The sequence below is a fragment of the Aulonocara stuartgranti genome (genome assembly GCF_965226115.1).
Source record: "Aulonocara stuartgranti genome assembly, chromosome: 17".
NCBI classification, from domain to species: domain Eukaryota; kingdom Metazoa; phylum Chordata; class Actinopteri; order Cichliformes; family Cichlidae; genus Aulonocara; species Aulonocara stuartgranti.
Window position 1 is genome coordinate 5,715,704 of NC_138953.1, and position 27,886 is coordinate 5,743,589.

The 27,886-nt window shown below is 41.0% G+C and overlaps 1 protein-coding gene across 2 annotated transcripts; it reads right to left on the reverse strand.

Moving 5' to 3' along the window:
• Positions 1-4,358: 4,358 nt before the first annotated feature.
• Positions 4,359-27,886, reverse strand: lepr (leptin receptor). Of its 2 annotated transcripts, none has more exons than XM_082511453.1 (21): positions 27,627-27,886; positions 24,987-25,044; positions 23,738-23,790; positions 21,385-21,612; positions 20,032-20,149; positions 19,406-19,581; positions 17,631-17,779; positions 16,635-16,776; positions 14,841-15,001; positions 14,614-14,713; positions 14,251-14,350; positions 13,292-13,500; positions 13,023-13,177; positions 12,380-12,533; positions 12,108-12,190; positions 10,711-10,924; positions 8,468-8,662; positions 8,288-8,371; positions 8,096-8,189; positions 7,452-7,527; positions 4,359-6,348 (listed from the first exon to the last, which is right to left on the reverse strand). In XM_082511453.1, exons 2-21 carry the CDS (start codon positions 24,998-25,000, stop codon positions 5,428-5,430), a joined length of 3,426 nt encoding a protein of 1,141 aa, XP_082367579.1. In that variant the 5' UTR covers positions 25,001-25,044; positions 27,627-27,886; the 3' UTR covers positions 4,359-5,427. The 2 variants fall into 2 exon arrangements, with proteins under 2 accessions (XP_082367579.1, XP_082367578.1); XM_082511452.1 differs by lacking the exon at positions 27,627-27,886 and adding an exon at positions 26,840-26,978.

A 27,886-nucleotide genomic window follows, 5' to 3' on the forward strand; every position in this document is an offset into this window, starting at 1 on the left:
GTTGTTCCCCCCTCCTTTGTCCTCCTGTTTCCCCTCCCTCTCCCCTCCAGAGAGGAGTTAAACAGTCTGATGGCGTGTGGGACAAAGGAGTTTTTAAGTCTGTTAGTTCTTGTCTTGGGGAGAAGCAACCTGTCACTGAACAGACTCTTCTGATTGTTAATGGCCGTGTGCAGAGGATGCCCAGCATTGTCCATAATGTCCATCAGTTTCTTTAATGTCCTTTTCTCTGCCACTGTCACCAGAGTGTCCAGCTTCATGCCGACCACAGAGCCAGCCTTCCTGATCAGTTTCTCCAGCCTGCATGAGTCCCTCTTTGCTGGGCTGCTCCCCCAGCACACCACAGCATAGAAAAGTACTCCAGCAACCACCGACTGGTAAAACATCCTCAGGAGCTTCCTGCAGATGTTAAAAGACCTCAGCCTCCTGAGGAAGTACAGTCGGCTTTGGGCTTTTTTATACAGGTGCTCTGTGTTGCATGACCAGTCCAGTTTATTGTCCACCCACAGCCCGAGGTACTTGTACTTGTTGACCACCTCCACCTCCTCCCCCTCTATCTGAACCGGCAGTGGACCTTCTCTGGACCTCCCGAAGTCCACAACCAGTTCCTTAGTCTTTGAGGTGTTGAGTTGCAGGTGGTTTGTGTGACTCCATGCGACAAAGTTCCTCACCAGACTTCTGTACTCCTCTTCCTGATCATCCCAGATACACCCCATGATGGCCGTGTCATCTGCAAACTTCTGAATATGGCATAATTCAGAGTTGTAGCAGAAGTCAGAGGTGTACAGGGTGAAGAGAAGAGGGGACAGCACAGTTCCCTGTGGTGCTCCTGTGCTGCTGACCACAGTGTCAGACGTGATGTCCTTCAGCCTGAGGTACTGTGGTCTGTCGGTGAGGTAGTCGGAGATCCAAGCCACCAGGCAGGGGTCCACCTCCATCCTGTTCAGTTTTTCCTGAAGCATACAGGGCCGGATGGTATTAAAGGCACTGGAAAAGTCAAGAAACAGGATCCTGACCATGCCTTTTCCCCCATCCAGGTGTGAGTGGGCTCTGTGTAGGAGGTACAGGATGGCATCCTCCACTCCGACACCCGCCTTGTATGCAAACTGTAGTGGGTCCTGGGCATGTTGTACCTGTGGTCGGAGGAGGTTGAGGAAGAGCCGCTCTAGAGTCTTCATAAGATGTGACGTCAGTGCCACCGGTCGGAAGTCTGACATCTCGATGGTAGGATGTAATGTACAAGAAAACCTTTTCTCTACAACCGATTCTCCATTAGACTCCTACATGCTTATGTTTACATAAACTGAAGACATCTGAGATGTTTTAGAAGAAAGTTTAATTTCCAGGGAGGTAAAGAAGCATCTGCGCAGAATAAGAACAAAATAAATGTTCTACATGTTATTTAAGAATACATATATTATCATCACAGCCCCTGTAAGCATGACTGTTTTAGAGGAAAAACATATTTTGAAAAAACACTTGCGGCCATGACTCTGAACAGACTAATTTCTGCCAGGAAAGTCCAGCATCTCATGCGACCTTCAAAATGTGAGTTATTAAGCATAATCTTATTTTTCTACCAGAGTCCACTTTACTCCATTTTCCACTAATGAGCAAAATCTTGATGTCAAGAACGAGATTACATACTCCTACTTTATTTAGTGTGGTGTGAGTTCAAAGACTTAATCAGCTTGTGAAATCTTCTTTCTATACAGTCTAAATCAAGCTTTAGTTGTGATCAAAAAGCATTTCTGTTCTAAAATCCGTTTTTCATACAATTTATTACAGTAAGGGTTTCTTGGTGGGCGGTCAGTCACCTTTTTGAACGCTTATATGTGTGGTTAATGTGTCACAGCTGAGAGATCAGCAGGGCACCACAGAACGTTCACATATGCAGCACTTTCCCTTCAGGCCGTTTTGTCTCACACCCCCTTTGTAAAGCAGCTGGTTTGCACATCATGAAGCAGATACTGAGGTCCAATGCTGGGGGGCTTCTGGGGAATCTGGGTCATCTGGCTAGACATAGCATCACTCTGGTAGTTTGTATTTGACTTCAGATCGGTTTGATCACAAGTGGGATGTAGTTTTTTGAAGCCCTGCAGTAGCTTCAGATCAGCGAATAGAACAATGAGCAAACTTCTAAATAACCATATATGATACTAGGGCTGCTCAATTAATCGAATTTTAATCACGATTACGATCTGGGCTTTCAACGATCATTAAAAATGACTGAGCCGATTATTAGCCCCTCCCTCATTTATCCGCGACACCTTAAAGGCCGGTCCGTGAAAATATTGTCGGGCATAAACCGGTCCGTGGCGCAAAAAAGGTTGGAGACCGCTGATTAAGAGGACCCGAGGGAAGCTCGGAAAGCTAAGCAGAAGTTATTTGGAGAGTGACTGCCGTTGGTTGAAAAGAGAGTTAAAAAAAAAAAACTTCAGTGGTGTTGCACACTATTTTATATTATTTTTTTAAAGTCATTGTTAACCCTTTAAAGCCGGTCAGAGCAGCACGCTCCGTTTTGCGTAACTATTGTTAAATCCCTGTAGAACCTGAACCGTGTAAGCTAGCGCAATAATTTGTTTTGCATATGAAACCGGAGGAGTTGTACTTACATCTGATGCCATCAGCTTGTCCTCGGTCACGGTTTCGTTCCACATATAGCTTTGCAAAAATTGCATAAAAAGCGCTTGCATGAACAAAAACATAATATTCCAGAAACACGCTTTGCCGTTCCTATCAGCTGTTCGTAACACTTCCCACAGTGAAATGATGCACATGCTGTTTTCTTTGCAAATTTGCATCATAGGATTGTTTTTTGTTTTTCCTGCAGTATATAAAAATTGCTGTATCTCCAAAATAAAACTATGAAGACACTCAAAATAAATTTCCTGTGGTGGGAAACTATTTTTTGCAACTTTATTGTATTTAAAGTTTTGAGGGATAAACCTCTTAAATTTCTCCAAGTAGAAATATATGTAAACAAAACAAAAGCGATTTTCAATTTTTTTTGTAGTTTATTGCACTTTTTTGCAATTTATGTAATTACTATGGACTTAATGCATACATATTATTAAAATATGGGCTATAACAGTTGTATTGATGTATAGCAACTTGAAATGCTCCCACAAATGGCACTACAGCATGTAAAAATATAATATAAGCTCTGGTGGACTTGGTTCTATAGTAGGTCTTAAAGGGTTAAATAAATATCGTCAAATAATCGTGATCTCAATTTCAGTGAAAATAATCGTGATTATCATTTTTGCCATAATCGAGCAGCCCTATATGATACATAATCATATCCACAGTTTCTCCGCTATCTGGTGGTTCTGTTACTCTATCATATTCTGACATGGCCTCTGTGCTTTCAAAAGCATCTCCTTGCCAAAGCTAGCAGCCATTCTCACCACCATGTCCTTCTTTGGGAAATACAAAAGCTTAAAGGGCCTTTAAGGATACAACCTCCCTGACATCACTAAAGTAGGAGCCCGCTGGGCTCCTTCCACAGTGCTTCTCTGTCACCTTGTGGATGAAAGATGCAACTGCATTTACGCGATACTCCTTCTTGACAACAGATTCTTCATGAATTTGACGACTCCTGCCTCAATCTTCAGGCTGTTTTCAGGCTTTTGGTCATCAGATTAATTATGGTGCACATTAGTGCAGTTTTTTGCACTTTTTGCATTGTTTTTTTTACAGGTTATTACATTTTATTTATTAGACGATCAGTCTGTGTTAACAGCTCCTGTGGTTTAAAGAAAGGAGAGATCGACTTGTCTGTGTTGTGCAGAGGGGAAAACAAATACATTTCAAGTGAGACTTTTTTGGTTTGTAACGTGATGACTAAATACAATTTCTTTTTAAATGAATCAGGTAATCATGTTGGACAATAAAAACCCTCTGTATGGCTTATATATTTTGAATATGAGGAAGGTATTGAATGAATTGATCAGCAAATACTGTCCTTCATTAAAAAATTTGAATAATGTGTATCAGACACCTAGTAATAACTTCAAATTGTGTATATGAGGGCATACAGCAATCAGGCTGGAGAAGTAACATGACTATGCAGACAGACCCTTTTTCAACAGCTAAAATATTGACAAAAGTTATCACATTTAATTTATGAAATTTACTGTGTGTGGTAGTTACCTATATATTTGACTGAAGTGACACACAAACCTTAGCCTGATGAAATTTTAATGTATTTACTGGTTCCAGCCACAAGGTGGCAGACTATTACTGCAGTTCAGTGTTAGCGTGGTGTGTATTGATAAGAAAAGTTTATTTTTGTATCTGTATTTCCATGCAGTGTGAACCTTATAACAGTCCCTGTGATACAAAAAAAAAAAACACACTTACAATAAATACTTTATTTCACCATGAAAAATAGACAACATTCTCCATTTAGAACAACAATTTCTGTCAATCATATTTTTATATTTTCATTACTTTTCAATTTAAACATCCTCAGGATTCTCCTTCTTTAATCTTTTTCATTTTCTTACAGAATAAAGAAGCTGTCCAGTTAAGTTGTCAAGCAAAACTATAGCACAAAAATAGACGCCACGTTTCTCACATACTGGAACAAACTCTTAAACACGTTAAAGCACAAAGTGCAAAAAGGCTTGATGGTTTGATGGCTGAGATAGTCCATGCAGATGTTGATACAAAAGCTACACTGCAGTACATGAAGTGTCCAAAAGCGTTGCCTGCAGTAATTCACCACCTTCAGCTGTTCTCATTTAGTCACACCAATAGCTTTGAAGCAACATCCAAGCGTTGCTTTTACTTTACACTCAAATGTGTGCCAAGAAAGCTGAAAATATGCAGATGATGAGCCTTTTTTCTCTCTCGCTTCCTTGTTTTTTTTTTCCATTCTCTGTGAAACTCTTTAATCTTTCTGTGAATGTAGCAAAAAGGAATCAGTAGTGAGAATGAAAAGAATGGTTTTCTGTAATATGGGAGTGCAAACGTAGGCACAAAGAGCACCCTTTGATTCTGAGCATGTATGGTATGACCACCTGTGCGTAATCGGTTGTACGCCTATTGTAAGACCTCTTTTTTCCTTTCTTCTCAAAGACCGGTATGCTGCTTGCGCAGCCTTGCCTGTAGCTCTACTTTTTTTAACATCAGCCACAGATACGGCACAGTTGCAGTATGACACAGTAAAATCTGGGTTTTAATGCCCAACAAAGAAAGAAAGAAATGCCTTCTCCTGAGGCTTGTGCCCTCCTGATGTCTTTTCCAACAGCACACAATAGCAGCATTGATGAACATCAACTTGCAATCATACAAAGCTTGAGGTAATTCTTTTTTTTTTTTTTACTTTTTCTGGCCTCACACCTCATTATGCCCAAAGGAACAGATGCAAATCAGCTTTGGCAAATGCTGATGCGTCACATTATGGATTTAATGGTGCACACGTTAATCACAGCTGGGTTCAAGTTGTGTGTGTTGCACTGTGCACGTAGCAGTTCTGAACTGAGGCAGGTATGGCATGGCGAAGCTACACGTCGACGGTGACGGCAGGATCCCGGGCTCGCTCGGGTTATCTTGACTGAGCAAAGGATGCAACTCCACGGAACAGTGCCCTCTGTTCAAAGGAGTACTTTTAAGCAGCTCCACTTTGGCTTCTTCGTCTTCACTCTGCTCGTCGTCTTTCTCACTCTCCTCATCCTCTGCTGGGTAGTCCATTCCTAGATAATACAAGTCCTTCTCCCGTCTCACGCCATGCTCGTCTTCTTGATCTGATGTTTGAGAAAGCTCCTCCACAGAGTTGTTCGAGCAGGAGCGCCTCGGGTCATCCATCTCCAAACCACGACAGCTTTCCAGCTCCCAGAGGCCACCGGGAAAAGATCCCGAAATGTCAGAGTTGTTGGCAGAGAAATTTCCCTCATCGCTTGAGCTGTTATCACTACCATCCTTGTAAGGCAGATGAATGGGGGGCTGCTGGTCCTGACCGGGATTGGAGACCAGAACAGCGGTGTAAGTGACTGAAGACTGCCCAGAGTTGTCGGTGCTACCTGGATGTTGGTCCACTGAGGGATCAGCTGGCTGCAGATCATCTGCTCTTGGGCTTGAAGTAGTTAACATATCCAGAACAGCTGAAGAAGGACCCTCAACAGGGAGAGTCTCATTCTCCATGAACTGATCGACATTCAGGTCAAACCCAGGCGAATGGGAGCCAGCTAAGGCATCTGCAGGGTCTGGAAGTGGGTTTTGGATCAGGGCCGTAGTCAGAACTTTGTCCACTATAATGACCTGGGAGATGTTCTCAGAGGGCATGAGCAGCGGCCAGACCGGCAGACCTTCCTGAGGTCGGAACAGATAGTCAAAGGTGTCCACCTGGAGAAAGTTTCAGAGCTGATGAATAATGAAGCATATGGCCACGAGAAAACACTGCAGAGAATCCACTTATGATGGAAAAGACCGTTAAGAAGAGACTAAATGCATATTTTCTTGCTGTACTGATCCCTGAGGGTAGCAAACCGCTCACAAGCATTAATAACCTACAGATGGCGACAAACATGCATGACAAACATGTTGTCCACAGGTAGCTACAAAGTCATCGTGCTTCTGCCTCTTTATTTATCAAGATAGACAGGAACTACTGAAGAACTTGCATGGTAAGTGTTTTTAAATCGATTCATTTCAGTGCTCTTGCTCCTTTTCCTGGTATTTTATTGTTTTTAGTTTCTGCTTTCTCGTCTTTTTTTATTTCCTTCATTTCTTTTCTCTCTATCTTTCTGTTATTATGATTGTTTTCAAGTGTTTCCTGTCCCCGTTATCAGTGTTTTGTGTCTTTTGACTACTGCCTGTTTACTTTGATGGTTTCCTGTCTCATGTGTCTCTTTTTGTATTTACTTCCTGTCTTTGTTTTTGTCTCCTTTGCGATTTTCTGCCACATCTTCATTAGTTCTGCTTGTATCTCGTCCCTGCCTGTGTCTAATCACAAATCACCTTTGCATGTGTGTGCCTCTGCAGAGTGATTTTCTCGATTAACCTCCAACCTTTGTGCGGCACTTTTTTGAATAATTCTTTTTTGGCTGAGATATCTCTGGTCTCTTTTTAATTGACACAAAATCTAAAGTTAAAAACAATCACTTGTAATTGTAACACTTGTAAAACACTTGTAATTTAACAAAAGGTATATGTGAGGTTCCACTCGCTCTTTAAGAAAATAAGATCATGTTAATAAGCGATCGTGTTGGCAGGTAACAGCATCTGTCAGAGTCAGACTTTCTCCGACTTACACTAAGCTACCTTAGTCATTTTCCAGCATGCAGATTGAAACACTGATCAAAATTCTCTATTTTTATTTGAAAACAGTGCAAATTAGCTTCTTTCACATGATGTTGTTCTTTAGGGCTAGTATGACCTAGATGTTAAGATTTTAGGGTTAGTAAACGGATGAGTCAACAATGACATTCACAGTGTACATTTCATACCTTTTTGAAGTCTATTCCTTTAGCCCATGAACACTTCCTTGGATTGGGAACATCCTTCCATACAATCTTTCTCATCCTGGAAATGTAGCAGATATTCATGTTAGACATTTGATGCCTAAACGCTCCTTTCCCCTTCCTCTCTCGGCTCTAATTTTTCCACCTTTTATCAGCCAACATCAAGCGTAATTACACCCTGGTGACCTGTTAAATGTCACACCACTAATTTTTCATGGTCAGTGTCTCTGTGCCCTTAATTAGACTGCACCATAGAAATTACTATCATATATAATTTCTTACAGGTGTCTGTTCGGATAAAAAAAACTAATCGTGTATATTCAGGGTTAGTTTTACAAGATCAAACGGTGAACCCTAGAATTATCATGTTCTGGCTGTGTATCTCCACAAACCAGGCAAGCTACAGTTTACAGTACATCCAGGCCTGTCCAGACAAATGTAATTTACTAATTGACGACTTTTGATTGGTGAGCGCTAAAGATTAGTGTCACAGTCTCTCCTGTTCCTGAGTCACATCACTGAAAAATGGCCAGAGAGGTTTTTTTGCAAAAAGTCTGAATGTTTTATCGCTTTACCCTCTTACACATTTGTGTCAGTTTGTAAATACATTTTTCTGGAATAGCTCTTACTGGTTTTGGGAGAGAACCAGGGTGACAAACAGGATGATGAAAAGAAAGGAGATGATCATCAGCATCATGTAGGCCTCAGGATCTCCTCTGGTGGCTGTAACACACATGAGAGCTTTAACTGCGAGAACAACAAGAGGCATTTTGTCATCCTTTAGTGCTGCAGATGACACAACCCGTGCGCAGTGAGCATACCTAAAGTGTAAATCGGCTCCCCTTCTCCCTCAGCAAACACAGGGTACAAGAAAAAGCCGTACTCCTCTGAGGCAAAAAAATCACCTGATGGGATAAATGTAAATTGTTACAGCTTAGTTTACCTTAACATAACCAGACTCTGAAATAACAGTGCAACTAACAAAGAAGAGAATGTACTACCTCTCAGATAGACGGGGTGATCAGTGTAGTGCAGTCTGGCCCACGTCTCTGCTCTTGGCCCAGAGTCCTGCTGCTTGTGTGGCAACCACTCGACCACCATGAACAGGGGCACCAAGCTGTTCTCCAACAGGCTCCATGACAGTGACACACATGTGCTGTTGATAAGCAACACGTGGAATGAACGCACGCAGCGACCTGCAGTGCAGAAAGAAACAACTGAATTCATCCAGGGTCAGATGACCTCGACATTCACAGTGGCTTTTCTTTGCTTTTCTTTTCTTTTCTCTCATCTGTCAACATCGAAGGCTGAATAACGCTCACTGAGCTTCAGCTACCAACTTAAGGAGCATTCAGGACAGTGATGCTAGCACGTGCACGTGTGTAATCATGACTATTTATTTAAAGTTGCTGCTGACAGGAGCACGAATGTGCACTAATCTCACTACACATTAAACGTTAAAAGAAAAAAAGACTCTTGCAAACAGCTGTGAAAAACTGAGCCAAAGCAATTTTAGTTACCCCCAGAATCTGAATCTGAATATTTGAATTTGAATATTTTACAGAGATTTTTTAATGATAGAGGAAAGTGAAACAGCATAACTGACAGAAAAGAGTCTCTTAATTTCAAAGTGGTCGATGTGTCATTTAATTGTTCCTGCAGGGAAATGTATTTACAATGCTTTCAAAAATCAGCCACCAAAAAAAGAAGAAAAACAACAAATAAAATTCATTTCACTTCCAATTACACCAAACATACAAGCAAACTAAAATTAGATGTATGTTTTTTCAGCAAAGACCAATTCAATTAAGCGCCTTTCCACCTTTTGGAAAAGTGTTTTGTGGAATAATCTCGGAGCTGAAATGTGGGAACCACTGATCTTCCTTTTTTGCTGTGTGCAAATTTAAGTCGTCCTAACCTACACGACTTGACTTTTTAATTGCTAGAGAGTTTTCGACAGTTCTTATTCAGTGTGAGATTTGTTATGCCAGCTTGATTATGCTGCTGTAACTCACTGCAACCAGAATAAAGTGAAAGCGCTTATAAATTTAAAGAATTTTCCGAGTAAAACCTGTTTAATTCAAGTTTGTGGGCAGAAGAAAACTGGCGTGGAAATACAAATGCATATCCACTTGATGCTTGTTAGTCCTTTTGCTCTGTGTGGAACTCCACCAAAGGAGATTTCTAAGTCAGGTGCTCAATGATTTACCACAAATTTGCTGTGCTCTCGTCTTCAGGTTGCTGCTAATAAAACTCTTCTCTAATAATCAAATCATGAAAACAGTCCAGCTTTATGGACAATTAATTTATTCTGACAGTTATTCTCTGAATCATGATTAAAGGAAGAGAAAAATGTTACACAAACACGCGCGCACGCACGCACACACACACACACACACACACACACACACTAGACATCAGCCTTGTTTCCTATGTTCCGATTACTCTTAGCACTCACTGCACTAGAACTAATGGATGTCGGTATCATGGCTCTTATGAGCTCCCAGAGATAATTATTTTAGATGTAGTCTTAAACTAAATGGATGTTTGTGGCCTCTGCTTTAAGGCCAAATATTTCGAGCATGTGTTATGAGGCTGGGGCAGAAGCACACTGGCAAATAAACACATACAGAAACATGAGTTCATCTTGGGCTTGTCAAAATCTCAACATACAAGCCTTGGTGATTATTAAAGCGCTGGCAAAAATGATGTTTCCAGTAAGTATTTTGCCATGAATGGACACCACTGACCACCTTGTTCTTTTCTTTCCTGTAAATCTGCACCTGTGTCTGTGCACGTTTGAGTGTCCATAAATCTGTAAGAACTGATGAAAGGTTCATGGACTGTTTGCTAAGAATCTTGCCCTTGCTTTTGTGAGCCTGTACATTTTTCAGTGTTCAAGAACACTTTTGATCTCAGCTAAGGTTTATATTTTCAGAGGAACGTGAAGCCTGAGATTGTTAAAACTGCCTGTCTCTTGATGAAATCCTGGATTGATTTAAAGATATTATATCAATATATGGCTTATGTGATTTATTTTATTCTTTATCTAAAACTTGACAGCCTCCAGCATGATCACACTGAGCTTCTTTTGGAATACTAATATAATGAGGATGATGAGGGATATTATTGATTGATTGATTAAGAACAGCCTCAGGCTAGAGTGACAAGAACATCGCCTAATAGAATAAATTCACTGAGTGTGTGACTGGTCACACGTCCTGTTATATTCTCACTCACTCACCTTTGGGCTGTCTCTCCAGTGTCATGTTTATGTTGTCTGTGGAGGTCCCCAAACTATTGTAGGCTTCCACAGTCACAGTCTGGAGCTCCTGGTTCCACTCGAAGCTGTAGGAGGACGTCAGCTCGATCTTCTCCCTCAGCACAGATCCGCTTGAGGACCGACGCTGGACTATAAATCCATCCACACAATAGGAATTCCCAGAAGGTGGGAAATTCTACAAAACAAATTGAGAACATTTAAGCATTGAAAACAAGGGTCAATATGGCCAAAGCTTAGTAGTTCCTACTGAACTTTATTCATAAGAATATTCTAAATAGTGGCCTTGAATAGCTTTGCATCATACAAAAGATGGTTAACACGTGTAGTTATTTTACCAACACTATGCATATCTGGGAACTTCTGGGAGACCAGCTGCTTGACTTTGGGAGAGGAATGTCCCAGTTCCTGTCTGATAGAGCTGCTGACAGTCTATAGCAGGGGTCTCAAACTTAAATGAGCTGTGGGCCTCTGCTGGCACTGTCATCTCATGTGAGGACCACTTAAGCAGTACAAAAAACCCCAACAAGAAAACGCCCACAAATATTTCTGAAAATGTAGTGGTTTGTTTGTTGTTGCTTTTTCATTTCAAATATTGCATAACACGACAAAACTGCAAAGGCGAAGGCAGATTTGAACTGAAGCCTTTTATTAAATAACCAAATAAACACATTGGTCCTCTCTTTGTATCCGGACACGTTCGTATTTAACAAAATAAAAATGCAGACGTAAGTGTTCACATTCGTTTTTGACTATCTCACTGAACTAACAGAGCCAAACTCAGCATGTTTGTACTCTCTGCTCGTATTGCCTTCATATGAAATCATTTTTGGCTTTTTAAAGAACTTATTTTAACATTGACCTCAACAGCAAACAAATCCTCCCTAACAGAAAAAGTAACTTCAAGGGCCAGATTGCATTATATTTCTTCACGTCAATATATATTAAATTTGACTTTTGTCTGACCGCAGAACAGTTTCCACTTTGCCTCAATGCAGACAGCAACATTTCTGGGTCATGTTCATATGGCTTCTTCCTCATTACTGGATACTGATACCCAAAGACCACAGCTATCCAATAAGTGATTATCACCCTAGTCAATCAGGCACAGAGATTTCTCCCGATACTAATAAATAACCTAATAGGGAATAGTGTGGTTTATTGAAGTGTTTTCTTATAGCATTTGATCAAATAGTAAGCTTCACCCCACAGAGGAATAAAAATAAATAAAAATCAGGTTTAGCCACAGAGAAAATACTCGTTTAGCATCTTTTTGTGTTTTTAGAGGGACCTGCAGACAAGAAGAATATCACTGCACCTAACTCTTAATAAAAAAAAGCTGAATACTGTAATGTATGTACCTCAAACAGCAGCGTGATGTTAGACTGGTTTCCGTGTGGATCATCTTGACGTATTCTCCAGAAATCAGGGCCACGTTCAGGAGCTGAGGAGATCAATTAGCAAACATTACATCCACTCGCAGCCTTTACTTTTGTATTTCTCTGCTAGGAGATGGCATTTGTGTGCGCCATGTCCATTAGAGTAGAAATCACATGGTCAGATGCGACTGGAAACGAACATTCATATCAGAAGTCAAGGCTGCCACCGCTGCTGTTTCGATAACATGTTTTACCTCTGCTGTTTTGCGGAGTGGAGTAGACAGACTCGCTCCAGTCGCTCCAGTAGCCGGTGCCGTTGGTGTGCTTGCAGCGCACTTGAACCACGTATACGCGGCACATATCTGGCACGGCGACCTCTGCCCACAGAACCCGCACAGGATCCTGAAGCTGCGGACATTTTTGGAGCTCATTAAAGAAACAACACGCATTCCTAATGGAAAATGTTCGCTCTGCGCAGTACAGAGCGAACATTTGTCTAGCCTCCTTATTTTATGAAAAGACAGAAAATGATTTCTTTATATTTTTGGTATTTCGAGCAAATTTTGAGATGAGAACACAAATGAGAGCGTTTGTCCAAATCCAGGAGAATTTTTCAGTCAGAGGACTGCAGTTTGATCTCATAAGAGACACACAAGCTGAGGTTATATTAGAGCATCCTGTATCATTTAAAGAAATATTTCATTTGGCATATTTTATTCTGGGTGTTTCACAGGAAGCTAACAGCAGTAGAGTTCTGACAATCATCCAGTATCATATCATTGTAGAAATATCATTCATTCCAAACTTTAGAGGCTTTTTTGAATCATTGATTTGTGAACCCACCACACCAAGCATTCAGTCACAGCGTGTGGTTGCTAAACTGTGCGATAAGCTCACCTTCCACTTTGGCTGGGGGCTCACGGTGGATGGCGAGTAGTACTGAAACTGACACTGGAGACCATCGACTGGCAAAGGCGGAGCCTGCCAGGTCACCTCCAGGACCCCACTGCTGTGGCTCACTGCCTTCACATTAGCGGGTGCGTGAGGCTTCACTGCAGGAAAGACAGAAGTTCGGTTTCTTTGTGGTAAACCTGGAGTAACGGTGCTGCTGAAGAACATCTAATAAGCCTGGAGCTCTTTAATTAAAATGAATCCTTCTTTCTCACCGTGATCTACAGGTGACAGGTAGACCGGTTTGGACCTGATGGGACCCAGTTGCGATGGCAACTCCAGCCAGAGTTTATAGCAGTTCATCCTCAGAGGGTGGATGGTGCAGGTTTTCTGCCTGCCCTCCATGCAGGCAGGACTCATCTCCCCCAGATTCTCACCCGCTCTCTCCCTCTCCTCCATCTCGTCACATGGCAGGTCGGCCCACCTGACATTAAAAACAAAAAGACACAGATGAAGTCGTGTTCTTTTTTTTGTCTCCACATGAGCTGTTCTTGCACATCATAACGACTGTCTCTCCAGGACCAGTAATGCACCAATGTGATGTCATAGATTTGTTACTTCAAGGAAAAAAAAAGATTAAAATATTAAACACAACTTTACCAAGACTAAAGAACTGGTGACAACTAGAATAGTTGAAGTCTGAGCAAAACAATCTGATCTGAAACATGAAATAAGATGTTCTCGTCATCTTTAATACAACTTACATCTGCAGTACATAAGTCAGTTAGAACGAGCTTGCATAATCGTGTCAGGCCACACTGGTTTTAAAGAGAGGAGACTTACTATTGTAGTCTATTGTATTGTATAATACTAACGACTCACACTTACAGTGCACTGTTGAAATAAACTTCCTGATATTGCTTCTCTAGTGCTAAACACACAGGTCGAGGGTGTGTTCAGTGAACCTGGTGTCCTGGTACACTGTGTGCGTGTGTGTGTGCGTGTGCGTGTGTGTGTGTGTGTGCGTGTGTGTGTGTGTGCGTGTGTGTGCGTGTGTGTGTGTGTGTGTGTGTGTGTGCGTGTGTGTGTGTGTGTGTGTGTGCGTGTGCGTGTGTGTGTGTGTGTATAGTAACTTCCAGCTTTTCATCACACAAAAGTTTTATGAGCAATGCAGCATCTTTTAAGAAACATAAACACTCCGGAAATATCAACTGGATTGGAAAAGGTGCTTTACTTGGATTGAAATCTGAGCTTATCCGGCTGTTTGTGAGTCCAACTGCAGTCCATGGCGTCAATGTCCCCGTTGGTTACACACTTTATATCAATGTCAGCTCCTGAAACACACAAAGAAAAACAAATTTAATTTGGGTGACAGTCACAAACACATCACCTGAGCTAGCCCCTGCACACTGAGGTTATTCTGGTTCACGCTGTTGTGCTTTCACAAGTCGCCGCTCTGCTTTGTCAAATGAACACTGAAGGGACATGGATTTCAAGCAACTTTAAAACATAAGAAACTGACTTTCGCTATAAAATAGGGAAGAGAAATACATTGGATAACACTTAGACTTGTTTTTACTGGTCCAACAAAGCTCACCTTCCACATAGATCTGGCTGTAAGGGATGCTCCACTCTTCGGTACACCTCAGGAGGTCATACATTTGATTCTCTGAAGGATGCAATGTGATCTTGCTCACCTGGTTTGGGTCAACAAAAATATTTACTGTACTGGAGGCTGTATTTCTTTTAAAAATAGGCCCACAGAAATGTTCCGAGTATCACAAAAACCTCTGCAGGGAGAGGGGTTTTTTTTGTACTTCTTACCCACTGGTTGACTGGGTGGTACAGGGTGGGTGGAGGCAGCGGTTGGAAGTTGAGCTTCCACACGGCCATGCTGGCATTCATTCTGTGGTCGTTGAATACACAGTATACTGTTACGTTCTCCCTGGGTCTAGCCACCACTTTCTTGGGGATGTAGCTCACCGCTGCACGCAGGAAAGAAAAAAAAACACGTCATTTTATGTTATGTTTACTGCCTCAAAGAAGAAATCTCATTTTTAACTTTTTATACTTTGAAAAGCCTTTTACAAAAGACACAAAGCCAAATGGATGTCACTCAGATGACAAAAACAAAGACCCTCAAACAAATCAAACACATGACTCATTCTCATTCACCCACAGTTGTCACGTAGACCTTTACAAAAGAAAAAAACAAACCTTTCTATGGAATTATGAAAACTTTGTCAAAGTTTGCCATTAAAAGAACGAGAGGGGAGCTATCCGACTCCTGTCACACAGCCACCTGAAACTTCTGTGAGGAGCACTGACTCACTCAAAATGTAACTTTTGTGAATGCTTCAGCAGGACGTCTGCGGCGTGTTCTTCTGTTCTGGCATCGTTTTAGCCAGAAGTTTCTGAGTCACCCTTCAAGCCAAGACACCTCACATCATCGAAATTACTGCTGTTTTACAAGGACGACTGTGTGGCTCGTTTTAGCGGGATTACTCAGAGCTGCTGAGTCTCACAAACTTTTAACCCCATGACACACACTACTGTACCACTGACACACAGTACATGGGCAGTCTTTGGGTAACAGTATCTATTATCTAGGAAAAACATCACAAATATGTCTGCTGTGACAATACAACAAGACGCCGTCACTTGTGCTGTGTAAAGCTTTTGGAATCAATTAGCCCAAGTTTAGTATGAGTCACTGATCAGCTGACATGAAGGCTTCTGATTTTAGTTCATGCAAACAATTGTTATGTCTCAGTTCTTGCTCTTGTTTTTCAACTTTCAGTTTCATAATTCATATTACTGTAGAGTCTTTACCTACAACATACAGCACCTTGATGCAACTGTTGTTGTGATTTGAGTTGAATAACTTAAAAAATGTTTTGCATGCACTAATGATACAGACAGTGCTTGACAGATTTATTAGACCAACACTCAGTGTTTTTACCAAAGCAATCCCATGTTAACACTTGTATTTACCTAAATCAATATTTTTTATGTTGAAATATAATTATTGTTGCTGTCCAAAAACTGTAAAGTGCACTATTAACTTTATTTGATTAGGATATCTGATAGGTTCAGTTTGTTATTTTGCCTAATAAATTAAAACTTAATTTTTAGTTTTTCTTGTTTTTGTTACAGGTGATCAAATAAAAAGACTATACAGTAAATAATCCCTTTTATGAGCTCTTAATGCTGATCATTAACCTGGAGAATGACCTCTGATGAAATACTCATATGAGTTTTTCAGTGACTCAGTCTAATGAGCTTGGATTGGACATAACTGCGCTCAGTGCTTGACCCTATCTGAATGAGCCTCTCAGAGAAATGTGAGTTGACCCACAGCCACCAGGACAGGTTTAAAATGTTAGGCTCACTGCAAAAAAAAGATCATTTTATACTTATATTATCCTTTACTCCCTGATGAATCTTACACTTACTAACTTCTTACACTTCCTTCTTATATGTTCTTATATGAAATGGAGTACTGGATCAACTGATGAATACAGTGACTATATGTGATTTTCAAACAATTCTAGAGAGATAAGAAGCTGGTCCCATGAATCATCTCCTAAGGTTCTGCTGTGAGGAAGCAGCTCTTACTATCCAGGCGGATGTGGTGAGGTTCACTCCATTCACTCCACAGTGGAGGCTCTTCCGGGCCGGAGCAGCGGACCTGAACGGTGTAGTTTAGTTTGGGCTTCAGATCCAAAGACACTCTGGGCTCTCCAGGCGCAGACACCACCTGGAGACAGATAAGGAATACTGAAGAACATGCACACATGTACCCACAGACTGCTGGGTGTTGTCCACTTGGAGTGATGACTAAGTCAAATCCATCGTCACAGCATGGCTGCTGCTTTTGTTTAGAGTCCTCTTAACTGGAACTGCAACTGGAACTGGACTGTTTCTACATGCAGCAGCTGATTATTATCGTTATGAAGCATGATGCATTTGATGAAGAATCTATTTTAATTGTGAAATGAAGCAGGAAAAAAAACATGCCTAAGAGTACACTGATGTTATTCAAGCAGATTGTGAAATCTTAGCTTGGCAGAGTGCCCAAAGCAGAGAGGGAAAGTCATTGGACAGTCTCAGTCGTTGTGTCCTTGGGCAAGGCACTTCACCCGTTGCCTACTGGTGGTGGTCAGAGGGCCCGGTGGCGCCAGTGTCCGGCAGCCTCGCCTCTGTCAGTGCGCCCCAGGGCAGCTGTGGCTACAATGTAGCTGCCATCACCAGTGTGTGAATGTGTGTGTGAATGGGTGGATGACAGGTTGTGTAAAGCGCTTTGGGGTCCTTAGGGACTAGAAAAGTGCTATACAAATACAGGCCATTTTATTTTTACCATTTATATGTGATTTATAACAATCACTATGAATCAAGATTTTTTTTTTAAAGCCGATATGATCCAAGCAAAAACACTCAGTAGATTAACCTGGGGGACTTGTGGTGAACAACCAGGCTTCAAATATTAGCTGACATTTTACATGCAAAGGTATGAAGAAAAAAAAACAGGAAATCCTGTTAATTGACGGCAAATTCTTAGTAGAACTCTCCACCTCTTATATAATCTTCTAAGTATAAATAGTTAGTATTTACCTGCCAGGCCGGGTGAGTGGTGCCAGAGGAGTATCGGACTTCATATCTCAGTGGACCAGCGTCAAAGTCGGCCGGGTCATCCCAGAGCACGATCAGCTCTGCCTTGATGGTCTGAGTGTGTGACAGGTTGCTTGGAGGACTAGGTTTCTCTGGAGAAAAAGATTACAGCAACGTAAGCTTCACAACACCATCAATATACAGCACATCTGACAAATTCATAAAACTACTCTGCAGTGCTGTCAGAGTGCATCATCACAGGTTACAACCAGACAACCCGATTTAGCTCATGGCCCATAAAAAGAAAACAAGGCCAAAAGCCTCCTTCTGGTACTGTTTGTTATTTACTGTCACTCTGACAGTATGCCACTAGAGCCATGCAAATCTAATGATAGCTCCAATTCTGAATTATTAAAATGAAATAAATGAAGCTGAATGCAATTTAATTTCTCAACCAGGCATAAAAGGCAAGTTCACTTTACACTTTAGTCTAACAGTAAAATGTCATCAAAGCATGCTACTAATAATCTATAAATCACATAACGTACACTACTGTACAAAAAGCTGCTTGTTTCAGGCGGGTTTCTCAGCGGCGTGGACCCAGACAAACATCAGACAGGTGGAGCAGGCCTGATAACAAAGCCCCATTTCACATGTTCAACTATGACACAAACAACCTGAGATAATTAAGTCTCATAAAACCACAAAAATGCCCACGGGGCGAGAAGAGATCAATAAACATTATGAGTAACAGCCAAATCGTTCTGCTCCCACACTACTCCGCCATTAGGAACATGAAGTGCTTCTACTCCTCATCACAAAGCCTAATTTGCACATGTACATAAATCGAGATCAGGAAACAGTTACGCCCTCCCTAATATGACAACAACTGCAGCACCATTGCTTAATGACAGTTCACACAGTGCAGGTAACAGGAAATAGCCTCGAGTGCCAGTTCCTGGTGCTTCTTATAACTCAGTTGAGTCTGAATAAACTGAATCCACAAAGTGTTTTCTTTTTCCAAGAATACAGAGAAAACACAAAAAGGCAACAGCCACTTTAGCCATTTACATGATGCAAACAATATATAACACATTGTAAATACATATACGCCAAATGGAGAGCCTCAAACCTAGAGTTTTGGCTGAGAAAATGTAAAATCGACACCTCATTAAGGGGGCTCTATTTTTACAAGACATGAATAATACAAGTTTGGTTTCAAGATCACTGAAGTTCAATTAAATGAACCAAAAGGATAAAACTGCAGCGGTGCAGTGAAAAGACAGCAAAAGCCTGACTGTTACTACTCAGTTTCTTTTCTGCTCCGTGCCGTTTCATCTAAGCGATCTGGTTGAACAAACTCAGCATGCAAAGTGCTTGTCTGTTACTGCGGAGATCTCACAGCTCGGCTGCACACACACGCTTTTAGCTGTATTCCGGTCACGGTGCAGCTATAGAAAGGTCTTTCTCCTTATCTGTCCATCATGTTAAGGTTGGACGTCAGAATGGAGAATTAACCAATGAGAGGTTCGGCATTACCGTCATACATAGACTAAATGTATTCTTAGGACCTTTCATGTGTGGAAAAAAAGAAGACTGTTTGGGAACTTGCTTCTTTGATTGGTAACCGTAATACACTTAAAACAGTGTGGTCACACATATAAAACACCAGAAAAATGACCAAATACCTGGATGTCACTGTCTTACAAGGTAAACTTATTAGCTGAAATTATTACTTTAATTAGTGTGACTCCCACTATGAATCATGGCTTTCTCACCAGGTCGGGCAGGAACTCTGAGCAGAACTGGTGGAGCCACGGCATCAGAGATGCTGACAGTTACCATGGCGACAAAGCTTGTTGTTGGGTCAAGAGTGAGTGAGCACATGAAGGAATCCTGCGCCTCACAAACAACGGGATTTTCAGATGCGGGATAGTCACCATCTTGCTGAAATCTGTAAACAGATGGTAAAACAGTTCAGTCAGAAAGTTCTGGCATTTCTTGGTATGTTAGATTATCATGTTTCAGCGTGGTGCATTTGAGTGACATTTCACTATTCAATTCACTGTTGTGTTATATCTTTTGTTACATTTTCTTATATCTTTGTTGACTTGGAGAAAAAGTACTTTAAGTGCTCAAAAAAATGTCAAAACAGCTAATAAATCAGACTTGAGGGGGAAACCATTGAGTAAAATTCTCAAGTGCCTGTTAGGTCAGTGCTAACCTAATCGCATTAGCCTACCACAGTACAAGCCTGGAGCCAGTAAGATAAACACTTAACCCCCCAGTGAGCAGTTGAGACATCGCCAATCAGACTAAAGCACACAAAGGCACACACAATCACTCATTCACACACACTCAACAGGCAAAACGCAGCCATTAACGAGAGCCGCTTCACACTCACAACTGCCGCCGTAAGCTGACTGCCATAAGACTGTCGGACGGCTGACCACGAGACCGAAGATCGCAGATTAAATTTTGCCAGTTTCCATCAATTCTGCAGAGGATGTCCAAACAGGTGCCTGAAACGAAATTACATTTGCATGTTAGGAGACTGTTGGCAGACCTCCAAATGAAGGCTTCTAAGAAAACAGCCTGGTTTAATATTCTTAGAAGAAGCCTGAGACTGAGTGGCAGTCTGGGGAGAGGCCTCCTCCAGCCTGGTAAAAAGGAACAAACCCTCTCTAGCACTGAAATCCTTAGCTGCATGAACAACCTTGGGCTCTTTGCTCAAGTAAAAGTTCTGAAATACAGTTAGCTTTCATGCCACAATCAGAAATAGAACAGACCATCAAATCTATTTACTGCACGTACAGGCTTTACATATATAGGCAAATGATCGGTTTTATCAGTTTCCCATCACTGTGGGAAACGTCTGGCTGCTGAAAGCAGTGGAAAAACATGAATGAAAGAGGCATAAGTGCGTGCTGTTTGTGTCTGTAAATAAAATGCACCCAATTCTTAATTTTCGACACCTACTTTGCACTTTATGCTACATTAATCCGTTAAAACAGCACGCTCTTCTTATCATACACAGTTGTTTTTCTGTTTTTTTACCAGTGTAAATAAGGGTTCGTTTTGGGAGTGTATATCCTGCCCAAGGACACTTTGACAGGTGCCAGGGATCAAACCACCTACCTGATCTCGTCTAGCTCCAGTGTTTTACAGAAGGTGAATCACTCCTGATTGTTAGGCATCATAAAGAATCTCGAGATTTAAAATTCACATAAAGCTGGAAGCCCTTACACAACACAGCACCTAATAGATCAGTGCAAATAAACAAATTCTCTGCACCATTCCCCGTGTACTTTCAGATCCATACAACACAGAGAGGGGATTTTATAATTATGAATCCTATGTGCTGAGTATTTTTTCTCCTTGCAAAAAAAAAGAATAAAAACACACGAAATCCTAGTGAGATAAACCTTATGAACACTGATTCATCAGCCACACTGACAGGAAAGTGGGAGCAACATAAGTACACAATAGTTTTTCATCAGATGTTAATTTCTGCATCAACGCAAAATAAAAAAATACACTTTTTAGAGGTTTTGCAAAAACCTGACGACCATAATTTAGATTTCAGTATGTCAACGTACAGAAATGAAATGATCTCATTCACGTTTTGAGTAGACCCGTTTGGACCTGGACGTGATTCAGTGATCACACAGATGAGTATCTACACACAACAATGACAGACACTTTGTATTAAGGCCTAATGTATGTGTTATGAAACATGTTGGCGCTAAACTCTTACCGCCAGAGGATCGGGGATGATGTGAATCAATTCTCGAGCTCTTAAAAGTGCAGCCGGGACTGTGTGGGAGATTTGATTGGGAGAGGTTTGCTTCTGGTGAATTTGCGCTGCCTCCCTCCACACCAAGGTGGGCTGAAGGTGACTCACAGCACAGCTCATCTTGCCACGGGAGGTCCCCGGCACCTGAACGCAGAGAGGCTCCATCCTCGGGCTTCAAACTCTGAGCACCTGCTCACAGGGAGGCAATAAAATTAAGTGGGGATGACACACGAGCAGATTTTTAACAAGACCTTTACTGTGTATTACAATTTTTACTTTTTTTTTAATTTAAAGGCAAAATATGTTTTATTTTATATCTCATTAAAGTGACAGCCTACTTAAGGTCAAAGCTATCTGGAACATTTGCTTCTTTTGACTGTTTCTGTTCCCTAAAATGTTGTGCAATAGCAACGGCTCTTTCATGGAAGTTGGATGCTGAACATCTGCCGAATGTGATGACAGTCTGTGTTTGTGTCTCAGTGACAAAGGCGAAAGGAGAGAGAAGCAAGAAGCCTTTCTTAGAAAGAAAGAGTAAGCGTAATGCAATAAATAGGGATTTACTCAAAACTGACATAAGCAGAAATTACGAGCAATAATTGAAAAGATAAAAATAATAGCGCCTCAGATAAGACTCAAGTAAGTCTGCTAAAGACAATTCTGTTTACTGATAAATATGACCGACAGATTTTATTCTTTTGATTTGTGTGCTACTTGTACTCGTGTTTATGAAAAGCACTGTATACATAAATAATTCTTCCACACTTCTTGCTTGGCCATTCTTCACACGTATTAATTTGATCAGATTACATAAAGATAAAACTGGACCTCTGTGTAAGAGGCTACATAACCAACTCTGCCATTCATGTGAGCATCCCAGACATTATGTCTATAGAAAATTAATTACATCTTGATTTAAAGAGGACATGAAACGCTACATATATAAAGGCTAATTTACACCATTGAGCCCTGCTCTCAAAAACTGACAAACATTAGCTAACAGGTGGACTTTCCCGTCTGAGTGTAGCTAGCCAAACAACAGATCAGTGTTGCCAACTCCTAAGTAAGGAAAATCGCTATTGGGTGTCCTAAAAGTTGCTAGAAGTCGCTAAATGATGTCATCGCCTAATTTGCATAATTGGTCATGCTAATATAATTGTAACCTAAGTTGTTGAAGAGAGAAATAACAACGTGGAACGAGACATAAAGTGAGTAAAGCATGTGTTAAATGCATTTAGAATTTATTTAGAACTACAAATTAAATTTATTTTAGCAATTATTGTTTTTTAATGTCACAATTCCAACCGTGCTCCTTTATCCGGGCTTGGACCTGTGCAAAAGTGACCCGGAATAGGCACTCTGGTGGAGTTACTTTGTGTGTGTGTGTGTGTGTGTGTGTGTGTGTGTGTGTGTGTGTGTGTGTGTGTGTGTGTGTGTGTGTGTGTTATAAGTAATTTTAAACCTTGTGATCCACAAAACAGCATAACAGTAAAAGAAGAATTGACTGCGTTACAGTTAGTGCGGGAGCGGCGGCTTTGCTCGTGCGCGTTTCATTTGCTGTTTGGACGCATAGGTGTCTTAAGAGCAACCTGCACTTTCACGTCAAAAAGTCGTCATAAATAAGTCTCCAATAACACCAGAAAAAGTCGCAAGATTTGTCGCTAGTCGGTTTTTAGAAGAAAAGTCGCTAAGGGGGTCTGAAAACTCGCTAAATATAGCGACAAAGTCAGTAGTTACCTAACATAAGCTAATGTAAGTCTATTAGCTGCAACCAACCAACCAACCACATTGCCTCACGTTCGTAATGAGAGAAGATGGCATTAAACAAGCTAAAACTTTAACTTTAAGCACTTATTTTTCTAAATCCAGCTTCACAGACAGTGTTGCATCTATATCAGTTTTTGAGAGCAGGGCTCAATGGTGTAAATATGCCGTTATATGTGTAGCGTCTTTAAAAGACCAAAATCTTTATGCCAAAATCTCAAAAAATCAATTTTTACAGCCTCTTACTGATGTGGATGTGCATCTTAAGTAGAAACACATCCACGGATGGTGTACAAATTTAGTGTGCGAGATTGATAAAAGACACGTGGTGACGTGTGTGTCTTTGAAGTGTTTGGAGCATATACTTTCTCTAAAATAAACACTTTCTTAAATTAATCTTTCAGTAAACTAAAAAAAGTTAACTTTTTTTGTTCTACGCACACCACACGTGAGAAGCACTGTTTATTTAAAGGAGAAAAACTATTTAAAGGCTAGAAGAGGTTAAGCTTACAAGCTGGGAGGTCAAAGATGATGTGCTGGAGGTGGAACTCACCGTAGGAGACCAGGAACACAGACACAAGGCCTGTCAGCATTACAGACTGAACCCTGTAGGGAAACAAAGCAGGAATAAGAAATAGGAAGATGGAGCGATGGAGAGAAAAAAGAAAATGCTGAAGGATAGATTTTCATTTAGCATGAAAACAAAGTAAGGTTGTGCAAAACTCAGTGTTTTATGAGTCACTGATTGATTACTATCACTCAATCTAAAAAGGTTTTTCAAGAACAGATATGGGAAAGCAGTGGGAGTAGAAGGAATGCATTCCAGTTTTCTGCAGGAAGGGCACTGGAAGAACTGGACCGACTTCTCTGCAGACGTAATCATCTGACATAAAAACCTGGGCTGTTACAACACAAGACAATGACAGTTCACAACCGCTTAATACCATTTAAGTGCCAAGAGGTTGGTGCCTGAGGACAGGTTGAAGGTAGCTCACATTTACTTTAACTTGCTCCAAGTTGCAACATATGTAACCATGAGCTGCTCCAACAAGACACTTTCTCATGGAGTCTCTGAAAAACTCATACAGTTTCTAAAGTGTTCATCTCACAAAGCTTTCAGAAGGCAAATAAACACATAATTTAAAAAAATAAGCCAATGTTTATGTCTGTCTGTGAGGTACGAAATTTTTACTGTGCAAAAAGGGATCTCTGACTCATTTGGACCAGTGAAACGCAGGACCAGTGAAACTCAAATTTCTGTCAGAGAAAAGAAGTTTAACAGCACATTTAATCCTCCAAAGATCTTAGAAGGTTTTTTTAATGCAATTATAAGAGAATTTCTCTGTTTTTCTACATACTGTAGTTAATCTATAAGTATTGTTCTTTGGACTTAAATTGTAAGAAATAAACGTGTAAAATTACAGAAATGTTCTGGTAGCTTTTTTCTCCACTTTGGACCCACTGAATAAAGCTGAAATCTTCCACAGTAGAAGTTTTATGTCATTTAATTGTTTTCTATTACTTAATTACTTTGGTGTAGTATGAATGTTCATGGGAGTCATTTTTTTATTAGTAGGAAAAGCAATAAAAATTATAAGACTGTCCAAAATTCTTTCTCTTCTTCACATTTTTCAAAGCTGTCCAGTGGCCAAATTCTTGCCCCCGGGTCTTATGTTTGAGATCGTCAGACTACAAGTTTGTGGATACAAAATCAAAAACTAGTGTTGCTACTTCTGCATATGCAGCGAGCTCTTTTCAACACCCCACGAACAGAAGATTAGAGAACAGACAGTAATACTTACATTGTAGCGGTCATCACGAGAGCATGGACCACATAGGCTTTGGCTGTGGTGAATCTCACTGAGGACAGAAAAAAGAGACACAGCTGTTTAAGGTGCTTGGATCTCCAAAGGGACTGTGAGTCAGGACTTTGTCGTGACCTGAATAAATAGTGACAATTAAAAGTCTTTGCAAAAGGCAGAGCCAAGGAGATTCTAAATGCAATTTTTCTATTAAAAAAAAAAAAAGGTCTCTCGCTGATATGAGCACCTCCCTCTCTCCCGCCTCACACTCAACTGCTTTTCATTCATGAAACACACCAGGCAGGAGGAATGAATATTACAGGGAGATCTTTTCTGTATTTTGCCCATGTAACTGTTCACTAGACGTCGTGAATATAGATGTTAGATAAAAATAGGCAATTTGCTTTCTTTTCTCTCTAACAGAAATATAATCAAATTCAGATGTTTTCTGTTTATTTTTTTTCCATCGACCATCATCGTGAAGCTTTCCACTTCTGCTTGTTTCTGTGCCAAACAAGAGCAGCGAGGCAGTAAATGAATACAATCTTTTAATTCAGTGATACACCAACCCCAGACACACAGCGTCCTGGTGAAAAACAACACCACAGATGCACAGCAGGCACTGTGCGTTTGGTCTGAGTGTAATACTTACAGCACTTCTGTACAATACATCCAGCACTTCTGGATGGATGCAAACTGCATTTCGTTGCCTTGTACTTGTGACATGTGCAATGACAATAAAGTTGAATTCTATTCTATTCTAATACACCAATCATTAGCAAGCCAATCTGTGGCCAAATTTGTAAGGATCCACTGAAAATAAGAGCAAACTGGCCGACAGGTTTGTTATCTGGTGGAAACAGACCATAAAGGATTCAATGAATTCATGTAAAGCAGAAACATCAGTAGAGGAAGCATCTCATCTATTTAAAGGCACGTATACACCTGCCATCACCTTCATGTGATTCTTGGAACAGCTTTGGGGAAAGTCTGTTATGCAAAGCATTGTTATCACTTCAGTATAATTACTGAAAGAATCATCACAAAGGTTTCAGTTTCACGTTAACCTAACAGGAATCCTTTATGACGATATTACTGTATTTAACTAAAATTTCCCCCAAAAAACTCCAAAATTTTTAATGTTAATCCAATCCAACAACTTATGCTGTGCATTTCCTTTTTTTTTTTAGCAATTTTTTATTTTCTTAACTTACAGGGAAAAAGGTAACTCAGTTCACAAAAGCTATGGTGGGAGTAAGACTGCATATAGTGTATCTCAGTTATTATAAAAACAGTGCTCATGGCAGGGTCATGAAACACTTGAAGGCTTAAATGTTGTAGAGACAGATTTCTCACCCACAGTCATTTGCATGTGAGATGGAAAACAAGGATTCCCTGCTTGCATCCATGTTACAGCATGTGGAATTTGGAGCCAGGATGTTAACATATGTTGAGAAACTTCTATGGACAAAATAGTGAAATAGGAATGTGCCATGCATTTAATACCTGCATCACACTCCGTCGCACAGAAGAATTCAACACTGACACGATTCTCGCTGATTTGCAACACCTCCTACAAAGACTTCAGATTAATCACAGATGTTAATAGGATCGCAGTCACGGTGTAAACAAACTCCTCTACCATATCACAGTGTACTGATTCGTTAAAGTACGCAGGCCTACCAAGAACCAATCAAAATCTCAAAATCACAAAAAGATTCTTCCAAAAACAATAAAGTAATGAATTCCATGTGATCAGCTGTTGCACCATCTTAAAACAGGATAAATAAATCGTGCATAAATACACACCCACGGCGTCGGAAAAAGACGTGAATGTGTTCAAATAATCCTACCTTTGCCCAGCGTGCAACCAAACATGTGCAGCAGAGAAAAAGCTCAGCTGTCAATAAAGTGATGCTCACTCATCATCATCATCATCATCTGCAGGTGGAACTGAGCAACTCAGGGCTGTTATTCATGCCCTTCTTCCTACTCTGAGCACTGTTGCCCCCCCCCCCCCCTTCTTTGGAAACAATTTAGATCAAGACGAGCATCTGAAACTATTTTCCACTTGCAGGACTCCTATCCGTGTCCTCCAGGGACTCCACCTCGCCAGCTATTCATCCATGTCTGACTCACACCCTGACTGAAGCTGCTTTGCACAGAGGCGCGCAGGGGCTTGTTTCCTCCCCTCCTTCCCATCAGCAGCCACAAAAGCAGGAACATGGTTTCTGCCAAGCTGCATCACAACAAGTTTAAAAAGTTTGGCTATTCCATTCTTAGACACTTTACAGAAAAATGTGCTCTGGAACAAGCATATCATAAAAAGTTCAAGTGAAAAAAAGTGAGAAATTAAGAGAAACTAAGAGAAAAGTTAGAGATGATGCCCAGAAATCACAATCTAAGAGAAAAGTAATAAAAGGCATTTATTATCAGGCGGCAGGTACAGAAATGACGGAGGGGGAAACACATGCCACTAAAAAACGTTAAAGCTGTCAGTTTGTCAGAAGTGGGCGAGTTAACTCAGCAGTTATTCCTCACTTCTGTGTGGAAAAATAGAGGACCGCACAGGAGCGTGAAAGGTCACAGGCAGAAACACGATCGGACACGGCTTTAGTAATAACGAGAAAGGGTTCTTACGTCGCTGCCGAAGAACTTCGTGTGCGCTTCATTCAGTTGAATTTAATCCTTTCTGAAGACCTGCGCGCCTCTATCACAGCTCACTCCCCGCTAACTGAGACCGAGGGTAGCGATCAGGATTTCCCAGTGACAGACGGGCAGTTTCCCCTCCCTCTCGCAAAACGAGCCGCTGCCCAGAACGAGATTGAAGGCGGCTGAAACAGCTAAAGAGCCGAGGGAGGAGGGAGAGCCTCCAGTGCCCGGCCCATCGTGATGCGTTC

Coding starts and splice junctions, on each gene's coding strand:
- lepr (XM_082511452.1), bottom strand. CDS start 26,864: ATGTTTGGTTGCACGCTGGGCAAAG. Junction 25,045..26,839: donor TGGTTGCACGCTGGGCAAAG/GTAGGATTATTT, acceptor TTCTGTCCTCAG/TGAGATTCACCACAGCCAAA. Junction 15,002..16,634: donor TCACCACATCCGCCTGGATA/GTAAGAGCTGCT, acceptor TCCTGCGTGCAG/CGGTGAGCTACATCCCCAAG.